This window comes from Jaculus jaculus, chromosome 2 (assembly GCF_020740685.1).
Source record: "Jaculus jaculus isolate mJacJac1 chromosome 2, mJacJac1.mat.Y.cur, whole genome shotgun sequence".
Lineage (NCBI taxonomy): Eukaryota > Metazoa > Chordata > Mammalia > Rodentia > Dipodidae > Jaculus > Jaculus jaculus.
This window is the reverse complement of record NC_059103.1, coordinates 89,140,609-89,159,859: the sequence shown is the minus strand read 5'-3', so window position 1 is coordinate 89,159,859 and position 19,251 is coordinate 89,140,609. Positions and strand designations below refer to the sequence as shown.

The window sequence follows — 19,251 nt, the reverse complement described above, 5'->3', positions numbered from 1 at the left end:
TAAAGTCTGAAATTAAAAACAACAAAAAAATAACTCAAATGTTAATAAAAATGGAATTTTCCACAGAATTGCAGTGACAGTGTAAAGGGGAAACTACACTTTGGGAACTCTGTGTAGTATCTGCCAAAGATGAGCAGGCACACGCCCATAACTCAACAATTCTGCCCCTAGGTAGACTCACAAGAAAAATGCATACATGGTTATCAAAAATATATACAAGCACATTTATAGTAGCAGTATTTATAATACTCCTGAAGTGGAAACTACCCAAATTTCCTCAACGGTAGAATGGATAAATGAATTACAGCACATTTACACAAAGAACACTATCCAATAATGACAACGAAGAAATTATATCCACAGGCAACAACATGGAAAGTTTTTTTTTTTTTTTTAAATAAGAATAATGTTTAAGGAAAGAAGGCAGACATAAAAGAGTACCTTCATTGTAATCCTGGTTCCATCTATGTAAGTTTCAAAATGAGGCAGGGCTAATCTCAGGTGTTGGAAGATAGGAGTGGGATTACCCTTGACAAGGGGCAGCATTGTTGAGAGGCTATTGTAAGTGAAATAAATTATCAAATACCATATTGAAAGGGCACATACTTTTAGTTATCTTTGTACTTGTTTAAAATGAACACCACAACAGCTCAGAAGTTAAAGGAGCTTGCTTGCAAAGCCTGATAGCCCAAATTCAATTCCCCAGTACCCATGTAAAACCAGATGCATAAAGTGATGCATACTTCTGGAGTTTGTTTGCAGGGGCAAGAAGGCCTGGTCTGCCCACCCCACCTCTCCCTTACAAATAAATAAACTTAAAAATTGATACCATGATATTTTAAATAGGCTAAATGCATATCAGACAAAAAAGAGTGCAAAATTATTGTCAGAATTAACTTCAGAATTTTCAGTCTTTCCTAAAGTTTTCAGAAAATATATGCCTAAGATTTGCAAAGCTTACAATTCTTTCTGAAGCCTTAATTATATTCTCTTTAAAGAAGTACTGCTCTTTATTCAAGTCACTGCTTAGAAAACTTTTTCTAAGAGACACGAAAATTACTTTGAAATTAGTCAAACACAGGCAACCACTTTCTCAGTCAACCTTTTATGTCACCAGGTAACTCTGAACATCTAGAGTGTCAGGTGTTTCTCAAGGACAATGATAAGACTTCTGCATCACAACCCCTCTTCCAATCTGTTGCAAGATCTATACAAAATGAAGCATAATTACTACTTTATAAAGCTGTAAGGAATTAATGAGATAATGCACTCAAGTGATGGCTCAGTAGACACATGCATGTAATACAGGTGTTGACATTTATTGTCAACCACATTATCTTTAGACTAATTTGGCATGCTCACAAAATCAGTAGAGATTTCTGGATTCAATTCCATAGCTGCTGAAAGTGAATTGGTGCTGGAGCCCCAAGACTTGTATTTTAACAAGCATGGTAGGTGACATCTTTTGCACACTTGAATGTGAGAACTGCTGTCTATTCCTTCTTCACATTTCCCCACACAGTGGTTTGCACACAACAAATATTTATTGATAGGGTGACTGCTCTCAATACTGTCAGACTGGTATGGTATAAATTATTAAAGAAACATGGAATTTGTTACAGATTTGTATAGCACAAACAGTCTTACTTTTTGACTATAGTAAAATATAAAAGAAGTATTGTATTGTTAATAGTACCAAAAGTAAATTCAGCTTCAATCATTGAAACTCTTAAGTCTTGTGAAGTTATTTGTCTCCTGTTACATTTCACATAACCAGTTTCCTCTGAAAATACTTCTATCCAGTTGAGATTTTACTACTTCCCTTTTCATTTTCGACTTGGATGTGGAAAGCATAGTCACATGCTCTTGGAAAGGATAAGAACCATATCCTCTGGGTCCTGAATTATTAATATTAATCCCAGAACTAGACTTCTATAAGCACTTTCTTTCTTACATCTGTGTTCATTTACAGAAAAGTTTTAGCAATTTTTCTAAAAGGATAACCCCAAATGAAATGTCTTCAATTGTTTAACTTAAGTAGAAGTTTATATCAAATCATAGTGATTATTTGAACATTATGTCTACAAAACAATTGTACAACTTGTTGCACTAAATAGAGAATTTTATAGGAAAGGAAAATCTTCTCATTAAATGTTTGATGCAAATAGAATCAATCTTTGACCAAAGAGAAAAATTAATAATTATTCCTGGCTTAGTTTTGTTACATCTTACTAAGTAAACATACAGATAAAACAGATATTAGCAGAAGATATTTAGAACTAAATTTTCTTGCTTGGTGCAAAGCCTTGAACATAGTTTATTATGAAAAATAAGTTCACATAATTCAGTTACTGGATTTTAAACTGTTGGCTATCTGCAAATTTAAATTCTATACATTATTTGAATAGTCTTTATGAGATATTTATTTCATTAGCCAAATATAAATATGGCTGGAAACAGACCTGAAGAACTTGACCCTAGACCACAGATGGACTTATTTTTCAGCCAATAATATGCTCCATTATAAATAGCAAATGCCCTTGACTTTAAGATGCTGACATTAATCTTGGAATGACTCTGGGGTTCAGTGAAAAACCCCTCACCTCTCCTTTTCTAAGGATCAGACTTTTATTTCTGGCAGGGATGGCAAATTTTGACAGTTTGTTAAGCAGTGGAAATTATGCTATTAGCAAAGGTCTCTGTAATACAGAGATCCCTACAAAGCACCATAGTCTGAATTTTTCCAATGGTTACTGGCTACCCTTACAGGATCCAATTCCAAGAAAAACTTCACTCAAAGCAAGGGTTCCCTGTCCTGAGACTGAAACCAGAAGGCCATAGATGGAAGCTATCAAGACTTCTCTTCCAACTTGCTTGATCCCTGACCCTCTTGCTGTATCTGAATTCCAGACTGAATCTGTAGAGTGATAAAGGTTAGGATGGCCAGTAGTGCAATAAACTACAGTAAAAACATAAAATGAACAAAATGAAATGAATAAAAAATGAAAATGTGTGAGCACCTTAGGTACAAGACTTAGCTATTTAAAAACGTGATATTATAAACATAACACTCAGTTTTGTTTTAGTTTGGTAGTGACACGGGACCTTTCCAGACATTGCAGAAGCAGCCTAAAACTTCAGGTGAGGTTTAACTCTTGTAGAGTGCTTTCCATTGAATTTCACTACATTTTTGAGAACTAACTTGGCAATTGAATATATCTTCCTTCCTGGTACCATAAGTAAAAATTACCCACAGATCCAGGCAGAGTCACATCATACACTGGACATAGTTTGTGTCACCCGTGTTGTGGCCTCTTTCCTCTCTGTGGTAACCTGGGTCTTTGATCATCCCATTCTAGATTTTTTAACAAATCAAAAATTGCAACAACATTTTGGTGTGTGATGGAAACAGTATGAACACTGTCTTTATATCAGAAAGAAATCTGCGCATGCTCAGAAGTCAGGTTAGCTATGGGATAAGAAATGCTTCTGGAGGTCTCCAGTTGGAGGAGGAGGGTTACAATTCCTGACCTCATTTAAAGGCTCACAGCTGGCTCTCGGCACAAGGAAGTGAGATTTGTAATGATGAGACTGTTGTGATTGTTAACAAGGCATCCATTTCAATACCATAACCCATCATCTAACAGTCCACTTCATTCATTCATTCATTCACATGTCACCCACACTTTCTGTTAGTCTCTTCAATTAGGAGTAAGATCTTAAATAAAAGCACAAGATTTCTCCCAGAAATAAATCCAAAAATTGGTAGCACTTACTTTCCAGTAATAAACTGACTCCTGGACGGTGTGCAAATGGGCTGCACATAATAGTTCTCCAGTTTAACTCCTTCTGCAGCGAGCTTGTCAAGAGTGGGTGTCTTTATCTCAGATCCATGGTAGCCCACATCTCTGAATCCCTGATCATCCGCTAGGATGAAAATGAGATGGGGCTGGGAGGTTGAGGCTATGCTGGGCTCGGGTTTCTCTCCAGCTTGGGCTCTCAGGGTCCCTTCCTCCTCCTCCACTAAACCTTGACCCCTGCACAGGTAACCATAGGCGAGCAGACTGAGGACCCAGAAGCCTGCCAGACCACCCAGAGCTACCATCTTTCCAGGCCTGAGCCAGGCCTGTCGAGGTGGCGGAGGCGGAGGCTCCGCAAGGTCCCTGGAGGCCATTCACTCAGGTCCCAGGAGAGACTCCAGGCGCAGAACCCCGCACTCTGCGCCGCCGCTGGCGCACACATGCACGCAGAGGGGTAGACCCCACCGAGGGCGCAAGGGTCTCCGACTGGAGAGAAATCCTGGGTCCCTTCGGGGTTCACCGTGTCCCACAGCTTTAATCTCCCGATTGCCCTACACGACGTTGGAGAAACTAGACGCCGCTCTTCCCCATCAGACTTCACTTTTTCCTTCTCCCTTAGCTCAGCTTCCTGAAAGAAAAAAAAAAAAGTTGGTACCTCCACTCAAAAGTTCTTGAGAGGAAAAGAAAACAAGTGAAGAATTGAAAGTCCCACCCGGCAGGGATGTGTGGTGGACCGGAGTTGGGGAGCCAGTGTGTCCCGGGCCCGCGCACAGAGGGCGGCGGGGTTGCCAGTCGGCCCCGGGTCCAGCACCTGGAAGCCCGGAGAAGTGACCAAGAGCGCGAAGCGGCCACCGTCCCCACTTTCTCAGGGCCGTTTTTCCCGGGCTTGTCTATCTCCCCCGACACGCAGCGGCGGCGAGGCGAGGCGAGAAACCAGCCGGGTCCTCTCTGCTCTCCTGCTGGCCTCCCTTGTTCGCAGGAACATCCAGTCCCCGACCAAGTCCAGTCCCCGCGCGCTGGCCAGGGTCGCCGAGCCCGCCCGCCGCTCCCGCTCCCAGCAGGCGTCTCCGTGGCCAACTTACTTAGTTTTGGCTCCGTCAGCCTCCAGCCTCCTCCCTCTTTCCTCGCAATGAATCACAGCCCCGGGATCGGCCCTGATCCCCCAGGAAGAGGGCGGGAGGCGCATCTGGCCCTTGTCTTTTCGGGGCTGAGCGGGGAGGTGAGGAGCTGGGCGCGGGCCTCGGAGTACCAGCGACCACGTTCTGGGAGGATTCCCTGCAGCCCCAAGCGCAGAAGTGTGAAGGGCCCCGGGTTCTGTGCTTGCAGTGCCTTCCCATACTGAGACTGGATTCAAGTTTCTGGGAGGACAAGGCGAGGAAGAGCTGATGAGTTAACTGCATACACTCCACCTTACCCCTCTGGTTTCCTTTATTACTCCTCCCCATTTCCTTGCCACTCTTCTTTTTGCCTCCCCTCTCCCTTTCACTCGCTCTCTCCCATCTTCCCTTTCCTCCTCACTCTTTCATTTCTGCTTATTGACAACCTCCATAAATATACAAATTGATCATAAGACCACCCCATATCTCCTCCACTGAAACCTCTCTTCTTTCCAACTAGTTCTTCTTCTATTTTGATGGTTTTGTTTTTGTTTTGCCTTCCTCCAAGTTCCATGATGGCATGACGATGGTTTTGTGCAGGGTAAGGATAGCTATTGTGAGATTATGAATGTAATCACCACTTTATAGCAGGAAAATGGTGTTCCAAAGCAGCCCTCCCCATCCTTGGGCACTTAAATTCTTTACACCACCACTTCACAATGGTTCTTTAGCCTGGAATGATACAACACAGATGACTCAGTTGGTGTTGACCTGTCATTTTTTTCTCAGCACTTTGATGAGTTTGAGTCTTCCCAGTGGTCACTGCCATCTGAAAAGAGAAGCTTCTCTAACCAAAAATAAGAGTAGCATTAATCCATGGCATTAAACATGACTATTTAGGGCACAATTTGGTGGGCATAAGATAACTATTTAGCCAGACAATAGTAGTAGCTTTCCCCTGCTAGGACATATGACCTTCCCAAACCTAGGCTGTTGGTAAGGTATTCAGTATCTAACATGAATTCCCTTCCATGGAGCTGACTTTAAATCCAATCAGAGAACAGTTGGATACCCACACAATAAACATGCTACTATTCCACTATTGGCATATCTTACCTGGCTAATATTTTTTTTTTCATTTTCTGACAATAACTGCAACTTTTGAAGTACAATTTCTTTTCCAAACAGTTGGCCATTCCAGCCTGACATATTCACTGTTTTCTTCATAAATGAATGTATTTAAAGTGCTCCCTTCTTTCTTTTCACCAAACATCAAGGGTTTCTTCAGTTATACACTTCTCTGCCCTTTCTCTTCCTTTCTCTCTGTAAAAGCTTTTTTTCATTCACCTATATTTTTAAATAGTTCACAGTGTTTTAAAGTACTGCTCAGAGGCAATTATCTCTTTGTAAAACAGGTGATCAGTGCCAAAATTTTCTGAGATAGGTTAATTTTTCTTCATTCACAGTTGTTTGGTATTTATTTACTGAATAGCCACTGTGGGCTAGCACACAACATGATCAATTTTTTTCAAAGTCAAAATCTAGTTTTCATTTAACAATTTATTTTTAATTTCCCCCTTTTGCTAAATTTCCTGTTGAATTCCTAGGGAATGTTTGGTGAAATGGAAGTTGAACCGGGAAGGCAGGATGCTGCTTCATGCCAGTGATTGAGCCAACGCATGTAGGCTCCTGTCAGCCTCTGTGGATGGTCAGGGCAGACATAGTCATCTTTGGAAGAGATGTTTGGAAATGTGAGTGTATCAATTCTGCATGCTTGCAATTCCACTTATATAAGGAAACCCTAAGCATTGGGAGAATTGAAAGGTGCTGAGAAAGGCATGACTCCAGGGTTCACAAAATACTGAGGGGCAATGGTGGAAATTATACAAGAACTCAGATGGGCCCAGGTACTTTTAGTTGTGGGAAAACTGATGAGTGATTTAGTAGAAGACTTAATTCCCAGTTCATATTTCAAACAAGGTTTTTTTTTTTTTTAAACATGAAGCTTTTATTTTATTTATTTAATTTTAATTTTATTTATTTATTTGAGAGCGACAGACACAGAGAGAAAGACAGGTAGAGGGAGAGAGAGAGAATGGGCGCGCCAGGGCCTCCAGCCTCTGCAAATGAACTCCAGACGCGTGCGCCCCCTTGTGCATCTGGCTAACGTGGGACCTGGGGAACCGAGCCTCGAACCGGGGTCCTTAGGCTTCACAGGCAAGCGCTTAACCGCTACACCGTCTCTCCAGCCCGTTTTTTTTTTTTAAATCACATTTATGGAATATTTGCTGTGTGAAAATCATTCATTCCATAATGACACATGTATGCACACATATAAGGTATGCTTAAGAGTGCACAGTGCTTCATATAGTTTATTACTTTCCTGTCTCTATTAGTCTTAGGAAGTATTCTTCTCTCCGACAAAACTTGAGGAGTTGAGGCAATGCTGGAGATGGAGAGCAATGAGTGAATAGAGCAAACCATCTTTGCTGTGGTAGAACCTATTTTATGGAGGGAAAGAAGTACATTCACCAACTAATCACCCCAAAACTCCAGTAGCCAATTGTGGGATAATTGTTCTGGAGACAAGCTAACACCATTCAAAGAAGTTTTTAAAACAGAGAAATCTGACTTGGATTGTATTTGTTTAGGGAATTAACTAATTCAAGGACCTGACCTTAAAATGAGGAGATATTATTTTGTTGCTCTTCTTTTTGCAGAAAATGCACATCGATAATCTATTCTGACCTCAAAGCTTCTGCTTTTGGAAAGATACTCTTCCTACAAATGGGGTTTAATTTTGATTATTTGTATCCTCTTAGATTTTGATTAGTCCTCCCAATCTCTTCCCCTGACAATGGAACACTCAGGAGCTGTTGATTGTTACTAGAAAATCTTCAGTGCCAGGGATGGGATACCTTCCAGTGAATTGTTGGCCAGGGAGATCCCTGATGCCCCCAAAACATTATAGGCCATTGCCAAGGCTCTTGGTTTCCCACCAAGAATAGATGATAAGACCCTATTGCTGAAGACTCTACATACTTGGGTTGCAAAGCCACTGAGAAATCCTACTGGAACTGAGCTGATAACCTTCTCCATGTAAACCAGCTGACAGAAAGCTGAAAGAAGTCATTCTACATGCAGTTCAATGGAAGAAGGAGATACCACCAGTCATACAACAGTGGACACTGTAAGCCTTATAATTGGCCAGCCAGGCAAAATGAGCCTACGCCTGGAATAGTGGCATGTCTATCATGGTGGAAACCAACTGCCCTCTAATTGGACTACAGGCCCCACTCCATGGGAGGGAATACATCCCTGATACTGAAAACTTAAAACAGGGGTAGTCATGAGCCCTAGGGGTGCAATGTCTGCTGATGTCTGGATAAATATATATACTATGTTTGTCAAACTGCCCAGTAAGCACTTTGCTTAATATTCATACCCTTATATTAATGCTACTCTCACTTTGGGTAGAGAATCTTCTCTTTTCAGATGGCAGTGACCTTGGGATGGCTCAGAAAGTATCATGGTGCTAGAAAGAAGTGACTGGAGTACTGAGTAATATCTCAGTTACACCTTCCAAGGCTCAGGGTCTAATATGGAAGAGGTGGCGGAAAGAATGTAAGAGCCAAAGGATGGGTAGGATTCCTTACAATGTGCTCCCTCCAGACATAAGATGGCCTGGATATCCTTGACCTCACAGTGCCTGACACTACCTACACAAGACCATTAAATAGGAGGAAAAGACCATGACATAAAAAAAAAAAAAAAGAGAGACTGATTGAGATGAGGAGGGGATATGATGGAGAATGGAATTTCAAAGGGGAAAGTGGGGGAAGGGAGGGTATTACCATGGGTTATTTTTTATAGTCATGGAAGATGTTAATAAAAATTGAAAAAAAAAACAAAAAAATAAAATATGTTTTAAGAAAGAATAAAGTTGGGTTTGAAATCTTTTCCAGCCACCATTCACAGAGCAAACATAATTGACAGTTAGGATTCTGTAAGCTCACAAGGCACACAACCCTCCACATTCAGGATACAAAAACAGAACACAGGCCCTAAAAAGCCATTTCTGTAGTAAGCATTATCGCCACTAGAAATGTCTGAGCACCATTCCCAATTAGTGAAAGGGCCAAAAACTAAAATTGGCAAATGTCATTGTACACTGATAGAGATGAGATTCAAAGAAGAAAATCAAAGTCACCTTGGGGCTGCTACAGAATTCAAGGTTTTTTTTTTTTTTTAACCCTAAGAAAGACATTAAGACATGGAGAATGAAATTAGACAAACACACACACACACACACACACACACACACACACACACACAGTACAAATACATAAACTTTGTACTGGTTTTCATGCACTTTTATTTAAACAATAGTATCGATATCCTCATGAAACCTCAAGATAAGATACTTCTGCAACATGGTTCTTGCCTGATTTTTGAATCAGCCTGTTGGTGTTCAAGTATCAGTTGGTTCTGTGGAATATCCTCCTTGGTTTATTTTGGTTTGGGTATACTTATAGTGTACATAAACACCTCTATTTACAACTAGAGTGCTCATATAAAAAATGAAAGTTATTATTTGATTAGGTAAAATCAAAAGAAAAATAAGATTTCTTAGAGAAGAAATTCATGTGGACTGGGTCAGGGGACAGTAGACATTGAACAAATCCAAACAAACTAAGGGGCAGGAACTTGATTTTGAGGTCATTAGAGCAAAGAAGGCTCTTATGAGTAAGACAGAACATTTTGGTGGGGGCTTTTCTAGGCTATGCTCATGGGGATAGAAGCAATAAATGGGGTTATAACCCAACAGATGGGTGACTTGAGTCCCTGAGTTTAACAGGTTGTCATTTTATTCCGAGATGACTTAACCAAGTGAAGATTATTATTATTGCTATTATTAAAATAAAGTTTGATGAAAATACAAAAAACATCATGGAGCATTTTTAGGAGAGAGCTAATGGGGAAAAATACTGGAATTATACCACTGCCACAGTCTAAAGTTTGTGTGGCATAATATTCCTTGGGTTTTGTGATCATGCTTTGGTTATGTTACCTAATGGGAATGTGGCATTCATAAAGCTTAGAGAGAATTAATCAATTGAGTTGAAAAGGGGGAACAAATGAATAAGAGACCTAAATTTGGACTTTGATTTGATCATTAAAAAAAAAAAAAAAACAAAAGAAAAAGCAAAGTAAGTTAAGAGGATGGTCACCACCTCAAAGGCAGACAGTAAGGGTATTGGATGCCTATAGGTGAAGAGTACAGTAAAGCATTGAATACAAGGGACCTGACAGTGACTAAAGTAATGACAAATAAGCAGTAAAGTGTATAGTTTAACAGTAATGCTTTGAAACATCAAAATCTCACCATATAATGCATTTCCCAAAGACCTTCTATATACATTGGTAGAAGTACTTTAGTTTACAAGTTGTATCCACTTTTTTTTTTTTTTTTTTTGGAGACAGAGAGAAAGAACGAGCGAGCACACCAGGACCACTAGCCACTGCAAATGAACTCTAGATGTGCACCACTGTATGCCTCTGGCTTACTCGGGAACTGGATAATCAAACATATGTCCTTAGGCTTCTCAGACAAGTACCTTAACCACAATGCCATTTCTCCAGCCACCACTTATTATTATTACTTTTTGAGTTTTAAAAATATTTTATTTTCATTTATTTATCTATTTGATACAGAAAGAGGGAGGGAGGGAGAGAGAGAGAGAGAGAGAGAGAGGGAGAGAGATTGAGAGGGAGAGCGAGCGAGCCAGGACCTCCAGCCACTGAAGATAAATTCCAGACATGCACTCCCCCTTGTGCATTTGGCTTTTGTTGGTCCTGGGGAATTGCACCTGGCTCCTGTGGCTTTGCGGGCAAATGCCTTAACTGCTAAGCCATCCCTCCAGCCCCTACTTATTACTTTTTTTTTTCAAGGTAGGGTCTCACTCTAGCCCAGGCTGACCTGGAATTCACTATGGAGTCTCAGGGTGCCCTCGAACTCAAGGCAATACTCTTACTTCTGTCTCCTGAGCGCTGGGATTAAAGGCATCCACCACCATGACTGGCACTTACTACTTTTTTAATGATTGTTAGAACTCAGGTCTGCCATTCTATTCTGTTTTTCTTTACTATAGGTATTTATTTTATCTAGTCATGAGAATGGACCATCTAATGATTTACTGTGTACTAAAAGGCATTAAAATCATATCACTGCTTATTGGGTTTATGAGTACACTAGATACTTAAAAGTAAAATGTTGATAAAATTTTAAATTTTAATGCACAAATGATACAAAACGTTTGTTCTGATATGGTTATGTTGACATGGGTCTTTGTGTTAGTTGGCTTTCCATTGCTATAAAAAAAAACCTGAAGTAATCACACTGAAAAGATAAACTGTTCATTCGAATACAATTTTGGAGATTTTAGTTCATATCTACTGGGTCTACCATTTTGGGGCCTGTGTTGGAGCAGGACATCCTGGCTGGGGAGGAAGCCACTCTCCTTATAACTGGGACATCAAAGAAGGCAGAAAACACCAGGTCTCCACAGTCCTCTTTGAGGGATGCACCCTAGTCACTTAAAGCCTCCTACTAGTCCCTAGCTCTTTAAGTTTCCACCACTTCCCAATATTACTGTTGGTTAGGGATTAAGCCTTAAACTATCTACAGAAACTGCTTATCCAGAGCATTGAAAGCCTATGTAATAAACTCCTTACTAGGCCATGGATCTGATACTTCTTGAGTCATTAAATAATCAGCTTGTTGTGGGATCTCAATCAAAATATCCATAGTTAAGGGATATCTATTAAGTTGAGGAATGTTACAAAAAGATGATTCTATCTATGCACAGAGTTTTGAAAAACAATGGTTTATCATCTAAGCCATAAAAACATATTAAATAGGATTGTTTACTTGACAAACTTGATGCCATTCACTAGATGAAATATAGGAATGTAGCTGGAGCAAAGGGATGCATCTGGATTCATAACATCTGAAAGTTGAAAAGTTCATTTATGTAAAACAGCAGGAAGCAAAGTTGAAAGACAGCCAACTCATCAGGCTTGAGTAAAAGAAAGGAGAAACATTAAAACCAAAGTAAGTGGATGTTAGAAGCAAAAGTCTAATCAGGCATTGCTAGGTTCACATACAATTGAACCAAATAGCAGTAGAAAATTCACTTTTGAACCTCGCTTGTCCATAGTTATGTCTTTGAGAAAATTCCTGGTCTTGCTCCTGTAGCATGGACCAATGGTGGAAGGGGGCAAGGTGGGAACAGAAGTAGACAGGTATAGAGTCCAGGCTCAAAGCTGGTCAGTAAGTAAACACATGGCTTAGCAACCATGAAATAGCAGAAATCAAAGGAATTTTAAAGATGTTCATTAGTAAAATCAATGGAAGTTGGTGACTGGAAAATTAGACTGAGGGAGGAATAAGTGCTTATGCCTTATTTCTGATTTGGAATAGCTGACTGCCTAATAGTACCTTTTGTAATAGTGGAGGTCAGGAAAGGAGTAGGTTTGGAGAATAAATGGAAAACATTACCTCGGTACTGTTGAACTTGAGGTCTGTGAAGCACTCTGAAGGACATAGGCAGCAGTAGGTGGATATGCAGTTCTGGACCTCAGAGAGGATAGGCCTCAGGTTAAGAAGACCACTAGCATCTATGTAGTATAAATACACTTTTCAAGGGAAAGGTGAACTATGAGGAGTGATAACAGGGCCTACGTACCACTCTTTTAAGTATAGAAAAGATGAAATTTCATGTAACAGAAAAATGCTACATAGTATTGAGAGGAAAATGCAAAGAGAGAAACGTTTGTTGAGGGTTGCTCAACAGCAGTGTGGTGCCAGCATGCTGGTTAGTGGTTTCACACAAGATATCTCTGCTCCTCAGAACCACCCTATGCAGGCAGGCACATGTGTGGAACTAAGATTGTACAACAGCTGAACAGGCTCCGATCATCCTGTTCACTAGCTAGCTCATGAGTTATCTGATCTCTTTGCTCCATTTTTTTATTTGAAAATTTAGGATGAAAGTAGTACTTATTCAGTATAGTGTTGTATTAGTTAACTATCACCAAAAGATATGGTTACACACACCACCATGAAGCATCGGTTTGGGCAACAATGTCTTCCTTGGGTTGTGATACAGACATGTTTTCATGACCATGGCTGAAGGACCTAAGAGAAAATCCAACGAAGGGAGCACATAATAAATGTCAGTTTGCTTCCTTACATTCTATGGCTTATACTAACCATGTGATATTAACCATTGACCAAAGTCAATACTAGTCATTCTTTTCAGATGGCAGTGACCTTGGGATGACGCAGAATGCATTATGGTGCTGGAAAGAAGTGAGCAGAGTGCTCAGTGCTGCAGTATCTCTATCACACCTCCCAAGGCTCAGGGTCTATTGTGAAAGAGGGGGCGGAAAGAATGTAAGAGGCAAAGGAAGGGTAGGACTCCTTACAACGTGCTTGCCCAAAACACAAAATATCCTGGATATCCATGACCTCACAGTGCCTGACACTACCTACACAAGACCATCATAATAGGAGGAAAAGATCATGACATCAAAATAAAAGAGAGACTGATTGAAATGGGGAGAATGGAGCTTCAAAGGGGAAAGTGGGAGAAGGGAGGGTATTACCATGGGATTTATTTTTATAATCACGGAACTTGTTAATAAAAAAATTTGAAAAGAAAAAAAAGATTAGTCATATAACTAATGTCAAGACTGGGAAATGCATCACTCCTGGGATGAGGCTATACAAAGCAAGGGATGAAAGAAGGGGTGAGGAATTGGGCTAATAATTAAATCTACCATAGTTAGTTTGAGGATTAAATGAGCTAATATGTGAGAAGTATGCAGCAAAGTGCAGATCTATTGTAAAGACTATAAATTAAATATGTTTTAATTTGCTATTCTCATTATATTTTTAAAAATTAATCCATAGTTTAGTCTAATTAAAATATTATCTCAGGGCTGGAGCGATTGCTTAGTGTTTAAAGTGCTTGTCTGGAAAGCATAAGGACCCATGTTTGGTTCCCTAATACTCACGTTACTCATGTTAGCCAGATACACAAGGTGACACACGCATCTGGAGTTCATTTAGTGTGGCTAGAGGCCCTGACACACCTATGCTCTCTCTTTCTCTCTCTCTATCTATCTGCCTCTCTTTCTCTCTCTCAAAATGAAATAAATAAATAAAATATTTAAAAATTATTAGTTCAATGATGATAGCAGATAAAATGCAGTGTTCTTACAAAGTAATAAAAACACCAAATGTATAATATGCTGGAACACAATATTCCATAATGAAAATAAAAGCTAGCTCATGAAATAAAATGAGAATCTGATGGTATAAGAAAATAACATATAAAGATAAACTTTTCAAAACATTCCAAGAACATTATAATATATTCCAATAATAATAATAATAATAATAATAGGTAAATATTCCAAGTGATGGAGTGATATAAATCTGTAACAACACCAAAAAAAGGAAAAAAAATGTATCTTTTAACACATGCTAAAACAAATCCTACCTAGTTTAAGATAAATAGAAAAATGGGAAAAAATATACCTGCAGATACCTGACCCCATTTCAAGGGACCTGCAGACAAGAGGCCTCCAGAGGTGGGCATGATGCCCCTACAACAAAAGTCACCTCTAAGTACCAATGGTCTCAGAGTGCCTTCTACTGCCAGTTAGGAATGTCTTTAACTCCCTTGCCTTTTCTCCCTGTCTGCACACTGAGACTGGAGAAGGTAAGACTAACAAGCTTGGAAAGAGGTGTAGAAATACTAGGCAATGCAAGTCATAACTATTTCAGCTTTTCAGATCTAAGGAAGGGACAAAAAGTTTGCTTTGACTATAGTTTAGAGTTTAATAATTATGTAATATTTGTCATTATATTACACTGTATTTATGAATTGAGATCAGATTTTGAGATGTATATTGATCAAAGAGCTATTGTTAGTTGAGTAAATCTATAAGTCTCAGTGGTAAAAGGAAATAGGTTACTAAATTAAAGGGCATTGAAATAACAACAAAATCACTGAAATAACTGGCTGTACTTGTTCAATGCAATGATGAGATATGAAAATTTTAGTTGTCCCAAAACTACAAAAAGTATAAAAAACATAAGAAGGAAAATAAACTGGAAAATGTTTTCACCAAAAATAGCAAACAAACAGCTATTATCTAGTTCACTAAAAATTTATTCAAATTAATAAGTAAATCTCTCCTAATAATAAAAATGCAGAGTCTGAACAATAATAATGCAAATAAGAATGTATCAAAAGAAAGTAAAAATATTTGTCATCTTCATAGTAAAGGAATATAAAATTTTAAAAATGGGATTGGAAAGATTGCTTAGTGGTTAAAGCATTTGCCTACAAAGCCAAAGGATCACAGTTCAATTTGCCAGAACCCACATAAGCCAGGTGCACAAGGGGGTGCATGCATCTGGAGTTCCTTTGCAGTGGGTGGAGGTCCTGGTGCACCCATTATCTCTCTCTCTCTCAAATAAATAAATAAATAAATAAATAAATAAATATTTTTTAAAAAGAATCTGTTTAAAAAACATGTTACATGTTCATTCCTATTAGCAAAAATAATGGTATATGATATGTAAATGATACTGGTAAGATTGTAATGAAACTGGTAAACCTCTGAAGTTTTATATATTTCTCTTTAAAATTATATACCATGAATTATAGATGATACAAATATTTCTTCAAGTAGCTCAGTGACATCATTCTTTGGCATTTACTTGAAGAAGTCAGTTGTGCAATAAAAGAAGTTATTTGTTTTTAAATTATTTATAAATTTTTTTATTTGAAAGAGCAATAGCGGGAAAGACACACACACACACACACACACACACACAGAGAGAGAGAGAGAGAGAGAGAGAGAGAGAGAGAGAATGGACATGCCAGGGCCTCCAGCCACTGCAAACAAACTCCATAAGCATGTGCCACCTTGTGCATCTGGCTTACGTGGGTAATGGGGAATTGAACCATGATCCTTTGGCTTGGCAGACAAACACCTTAACCACCAAGCCATCTCTCCAGCCAAGAAGTTATTTTTATAAAAGTCATTCTATAATAGAAAATAGTATTAACATTGTTTTGTTTAGGAAAATGGTTTAAATAAATTGGGAGCATCAGTACAATGCAACACTGTGATCATTTAAGTGATCATTTTGATGACTAGGGAGATGTCTCAGTGGGTAGAGAGCTTTACATGTAAGCATGAAGACGAGTTTGCATCCTGAGTGCTCGTGTACAATGCCTGGTGTGTCCACATGTATGTGTGACCACAGTGCTGGTAAAGCAGATAAAAGAAGATGCCTAGAGCTTATTGGCCAGCCAATGTAACTAATTTGTCTAAAAACAAAAACAAAAATAAAAAAAAACAATGAATGGGAGAGTGACTGAGGGAGATACCTGATGTTGACTTTTCACCACCATTCACACCTACCTACACAAGTATACCCATATATATAAACACAAATATCACATGCATAAATGCCAAGTGTCCATAAACATGTAAAAAAGTGGTCACTTTTAATATAAGAAATAAGTACAAAATATTTCTTAAAGTACATAGGAAAATAAGAACTATTTTCCACATTAGGCTTATAAACTACATATAAGTATGTTAATTATATATGAGATGTACAAATGTCTCATCCATAGCTTCATATTAGTAATTTTGAGTAACTGAACAGAGATGGTATTAAATTGAAGAGAAGATCATAAAAATGAGTATAAAAACAACAGAACAGGGTGTAAGCCATTTCATGGGGCAGGGGTAAATGAGAAGCCTTTTATCCTAAATCTGGCATGTCTCCATAAAGAGGCTTTTCCTTCAATCTCTAGGGCAATTTGCTTAACTTTTTTGAGCTTCAGTGACTTTAAGTAAAAATGGTTAGATGAGTTCTAGTACTAAAATTACATCGTTTGTTTCTCTTTGATTCCCTTCTTCTTTCTCTGTAAAAAAAAGACAGTGCAGGATTTCTAGGGCAGAAGCCAGCTGGACATCAGTTATATCAATGAAGTTGGAGAGATTCCTAACAGAAGCCAACTAGAGAAACTGGTGTCTTTTGAAGACTGCTGAGCCATCTTCACAAGGTGAAATTATATATAACACACATTTGAGAACTTCTTTTCAAAACTCTTTCAACTGTTATAAATATATTACTTACTTTAAGAAAAGGATTATTGAAGACTATGTTCAAGTTCTCTTTCTACTGTCAATAAAGGTACAAAAATTTTTACAGTTTTTATTTTTTTTTTGACTAATGGCTAAAAAAGTATCTTCTCTATTTACTTTTAAAGGGTTTTTCTAAGGATTAAATTGAGATAATACAGATGAAGATGTTATGTAACTGTCGGTTTTCCCTATAAATTCCTAGTCTTTCTCCAATTATCTCTACTTATGTGACTTCAGAAACTTGCACATGACACAACAGAAAAAACAATGACTGGTTTCATCTAAAAGTACGTGAAGGAAAATCAAGTGGTCATGAAGCAGTCTGCCTAACAGGCCCAGGCTAACATGTCAAAGGTCATTTCAGAATCTTACACTCTCTCTAAATACTGCAGAGTGTGACCAATTTCTAAAAATGGAGGAATGTGGGCTGGAGAGAGGGCTCAGCAGGTAAGGTGCTTGCCAGCAAAGCCAAAGGACCCAGATTCGATTCCCCAGTATCCACAGAAAATCTAGATGCACAAGGTGCCATATGTGCCTGGAGTTGCATTGATGTGCCCAGAGGCCCTGGTACACTCATTCCTTCCCTCTATATGTGCCTTTCCCCCTCTCTCTGTCTCTGAAGTAAATAATTAAAATATTTAAGAATGAAAAACAGAAAAAAAAGAGTTTCTTTTTAAAAATGGGGGCAATGCATATCATGTAATTATTTAATAATTATAAATCAAGGTAGAAGCTAGCTATGGTGGTTTATAACTACAAACCATATGCTTGGGAGGTTGAAACAGGAGATTATTATGAATTTGATGCAAAGGTGGGCTACATATTAACATTAGTCAACAAAATAAAATAAAACAAAACATTACCACAACACTGCCACTAAGTTAATAAAGTGTTAAATAAATAGGTTTTGCCCTTCTATTTTCTGCAATGAATTTCTCTAGTTCACAATGTGATCTCTATCTTAATTTTGCTGAGGTTAACCTGGTTTCTACCTTGGAAAGCATGTATTCTCTCTCATTTACTAAAGAGAAAGAAGGAATAAAAATGACAAACAAAGGTATAACTCCAGTGCTGGAAGGTACACCTTTAAAATGGTCCAGAAACTTGGTTCTAGGTGAGAACTCCTAGACTTGCCCAAATTCCATGTCTTAGTTGGTATACAGTTATGTTCACTCTGATCTCTTTCTATTTGTTCTTAGATATATAGGCCACAGCCACCCAGACTATTTGCCTCAACTGTCCAAGCTTCCCTCAGACAATCTCTGGCTCTTGGAATGATCTATAGACCACATAATAGATGGGTGATCCATGCTTAAGGGAACACACCTGGAGAAAGATCTGCACATGAATCATTGGAGTCTCAGTATTAAAAAATTGTGAGGTTGGGCTGGAAAGATAGCTTAGAGATTAAGATGCTTGCTTGTAAATCCAAAGTACCCAGGTTTGATTTGCCAGGACCACATAAGGCAGATTCACAAGGTGGCACATGCATCTGTAGTTTGTTTACGGTGGATAGAGGCCCTGCCATGCCAATTCTCTCTCTTTTCCTCCCTCTCTCATAAATAAGTAACTAAGTTAATAAATAAATAAATAAATTTACAAAGAATTGTGAGGTAGAAAAGCATACATTCTGTGTGAGTGCCTTGCCTTTTGGAGAAGGCAGAGCTGGAAGAGAGAGTACCCTCTTTATTGATAGTGTACAGGATAAGTGCTCCTTTTACCCACTTATAAAGAAATGCTCTTAGATTTTGTTAAAAAAATTATTACTTTTTATTTTTGAGAGAGAGACAGAAAGAGGAGAGAGAGAGAGAGAGAGAGACTTGGCAAGCCAAGGCCATTCTGCCACTGTGAACAAGCTCCAGACATGTGTAAGTTGGGTGCATATGGGACATTACACACTTGCTTCACTTTTGTGCCTGGCTACGTGAGACCTGGTTTTTCAAACATGAGTTCTTAGGCTTTGTGGTCAAGTGCCTTAACCGCTAAGTCATATCTCTAGCCCTAGATTCTTAATTTATTAATTGTTTAACTGGCCACCTCCTACTTAGCTTCACTTTAGCCACCGTTTAGCACAGTTTCACTTGGGGATTCCTAATCATGGCAAGTAACTG

The 19,251-nt window shown here is 38.8% G+C and overlaps 1 protein-coding gene across 2 annotated transcripts in view; it reads right to left on the bottom strand.

Annotated features, from left to right (window-relative positions):
• Arsj (arylsulfatase family member J) overlaps window positions 1-5,036 on the bottom strand; it is an 82,652-nt gene extending 77,616 nt beyond the window's left edge. The window contains exons 1-2 of one of the 2 annotated variants that reach the window (XM_045144387.1): window positions 4,883-5,036; window positions 3,777-4,428 (exon numbers count right to left, since the gene is read on the bottom strand). In XM_045144387.1, the coding sequence (XP_045000322.1) occupies window positions 3,777-4,174 (398 nt within the window). In that variant the 5' untranslated portion in view covers window positions 4,175-4,428; window positions 4,883-5,036. Of the gene's footprint in view, window positions 1-3,776; window positions 4,429-4,512; window positions 4,825-4,882 lie in introns of those variants that run through there. The other variant, XM_004658540.2, reaches the window with a different exon arrangement.
• Between the last annotated feature and the right edge of the window lie 14,215 nt (window positions 5,037-19,251).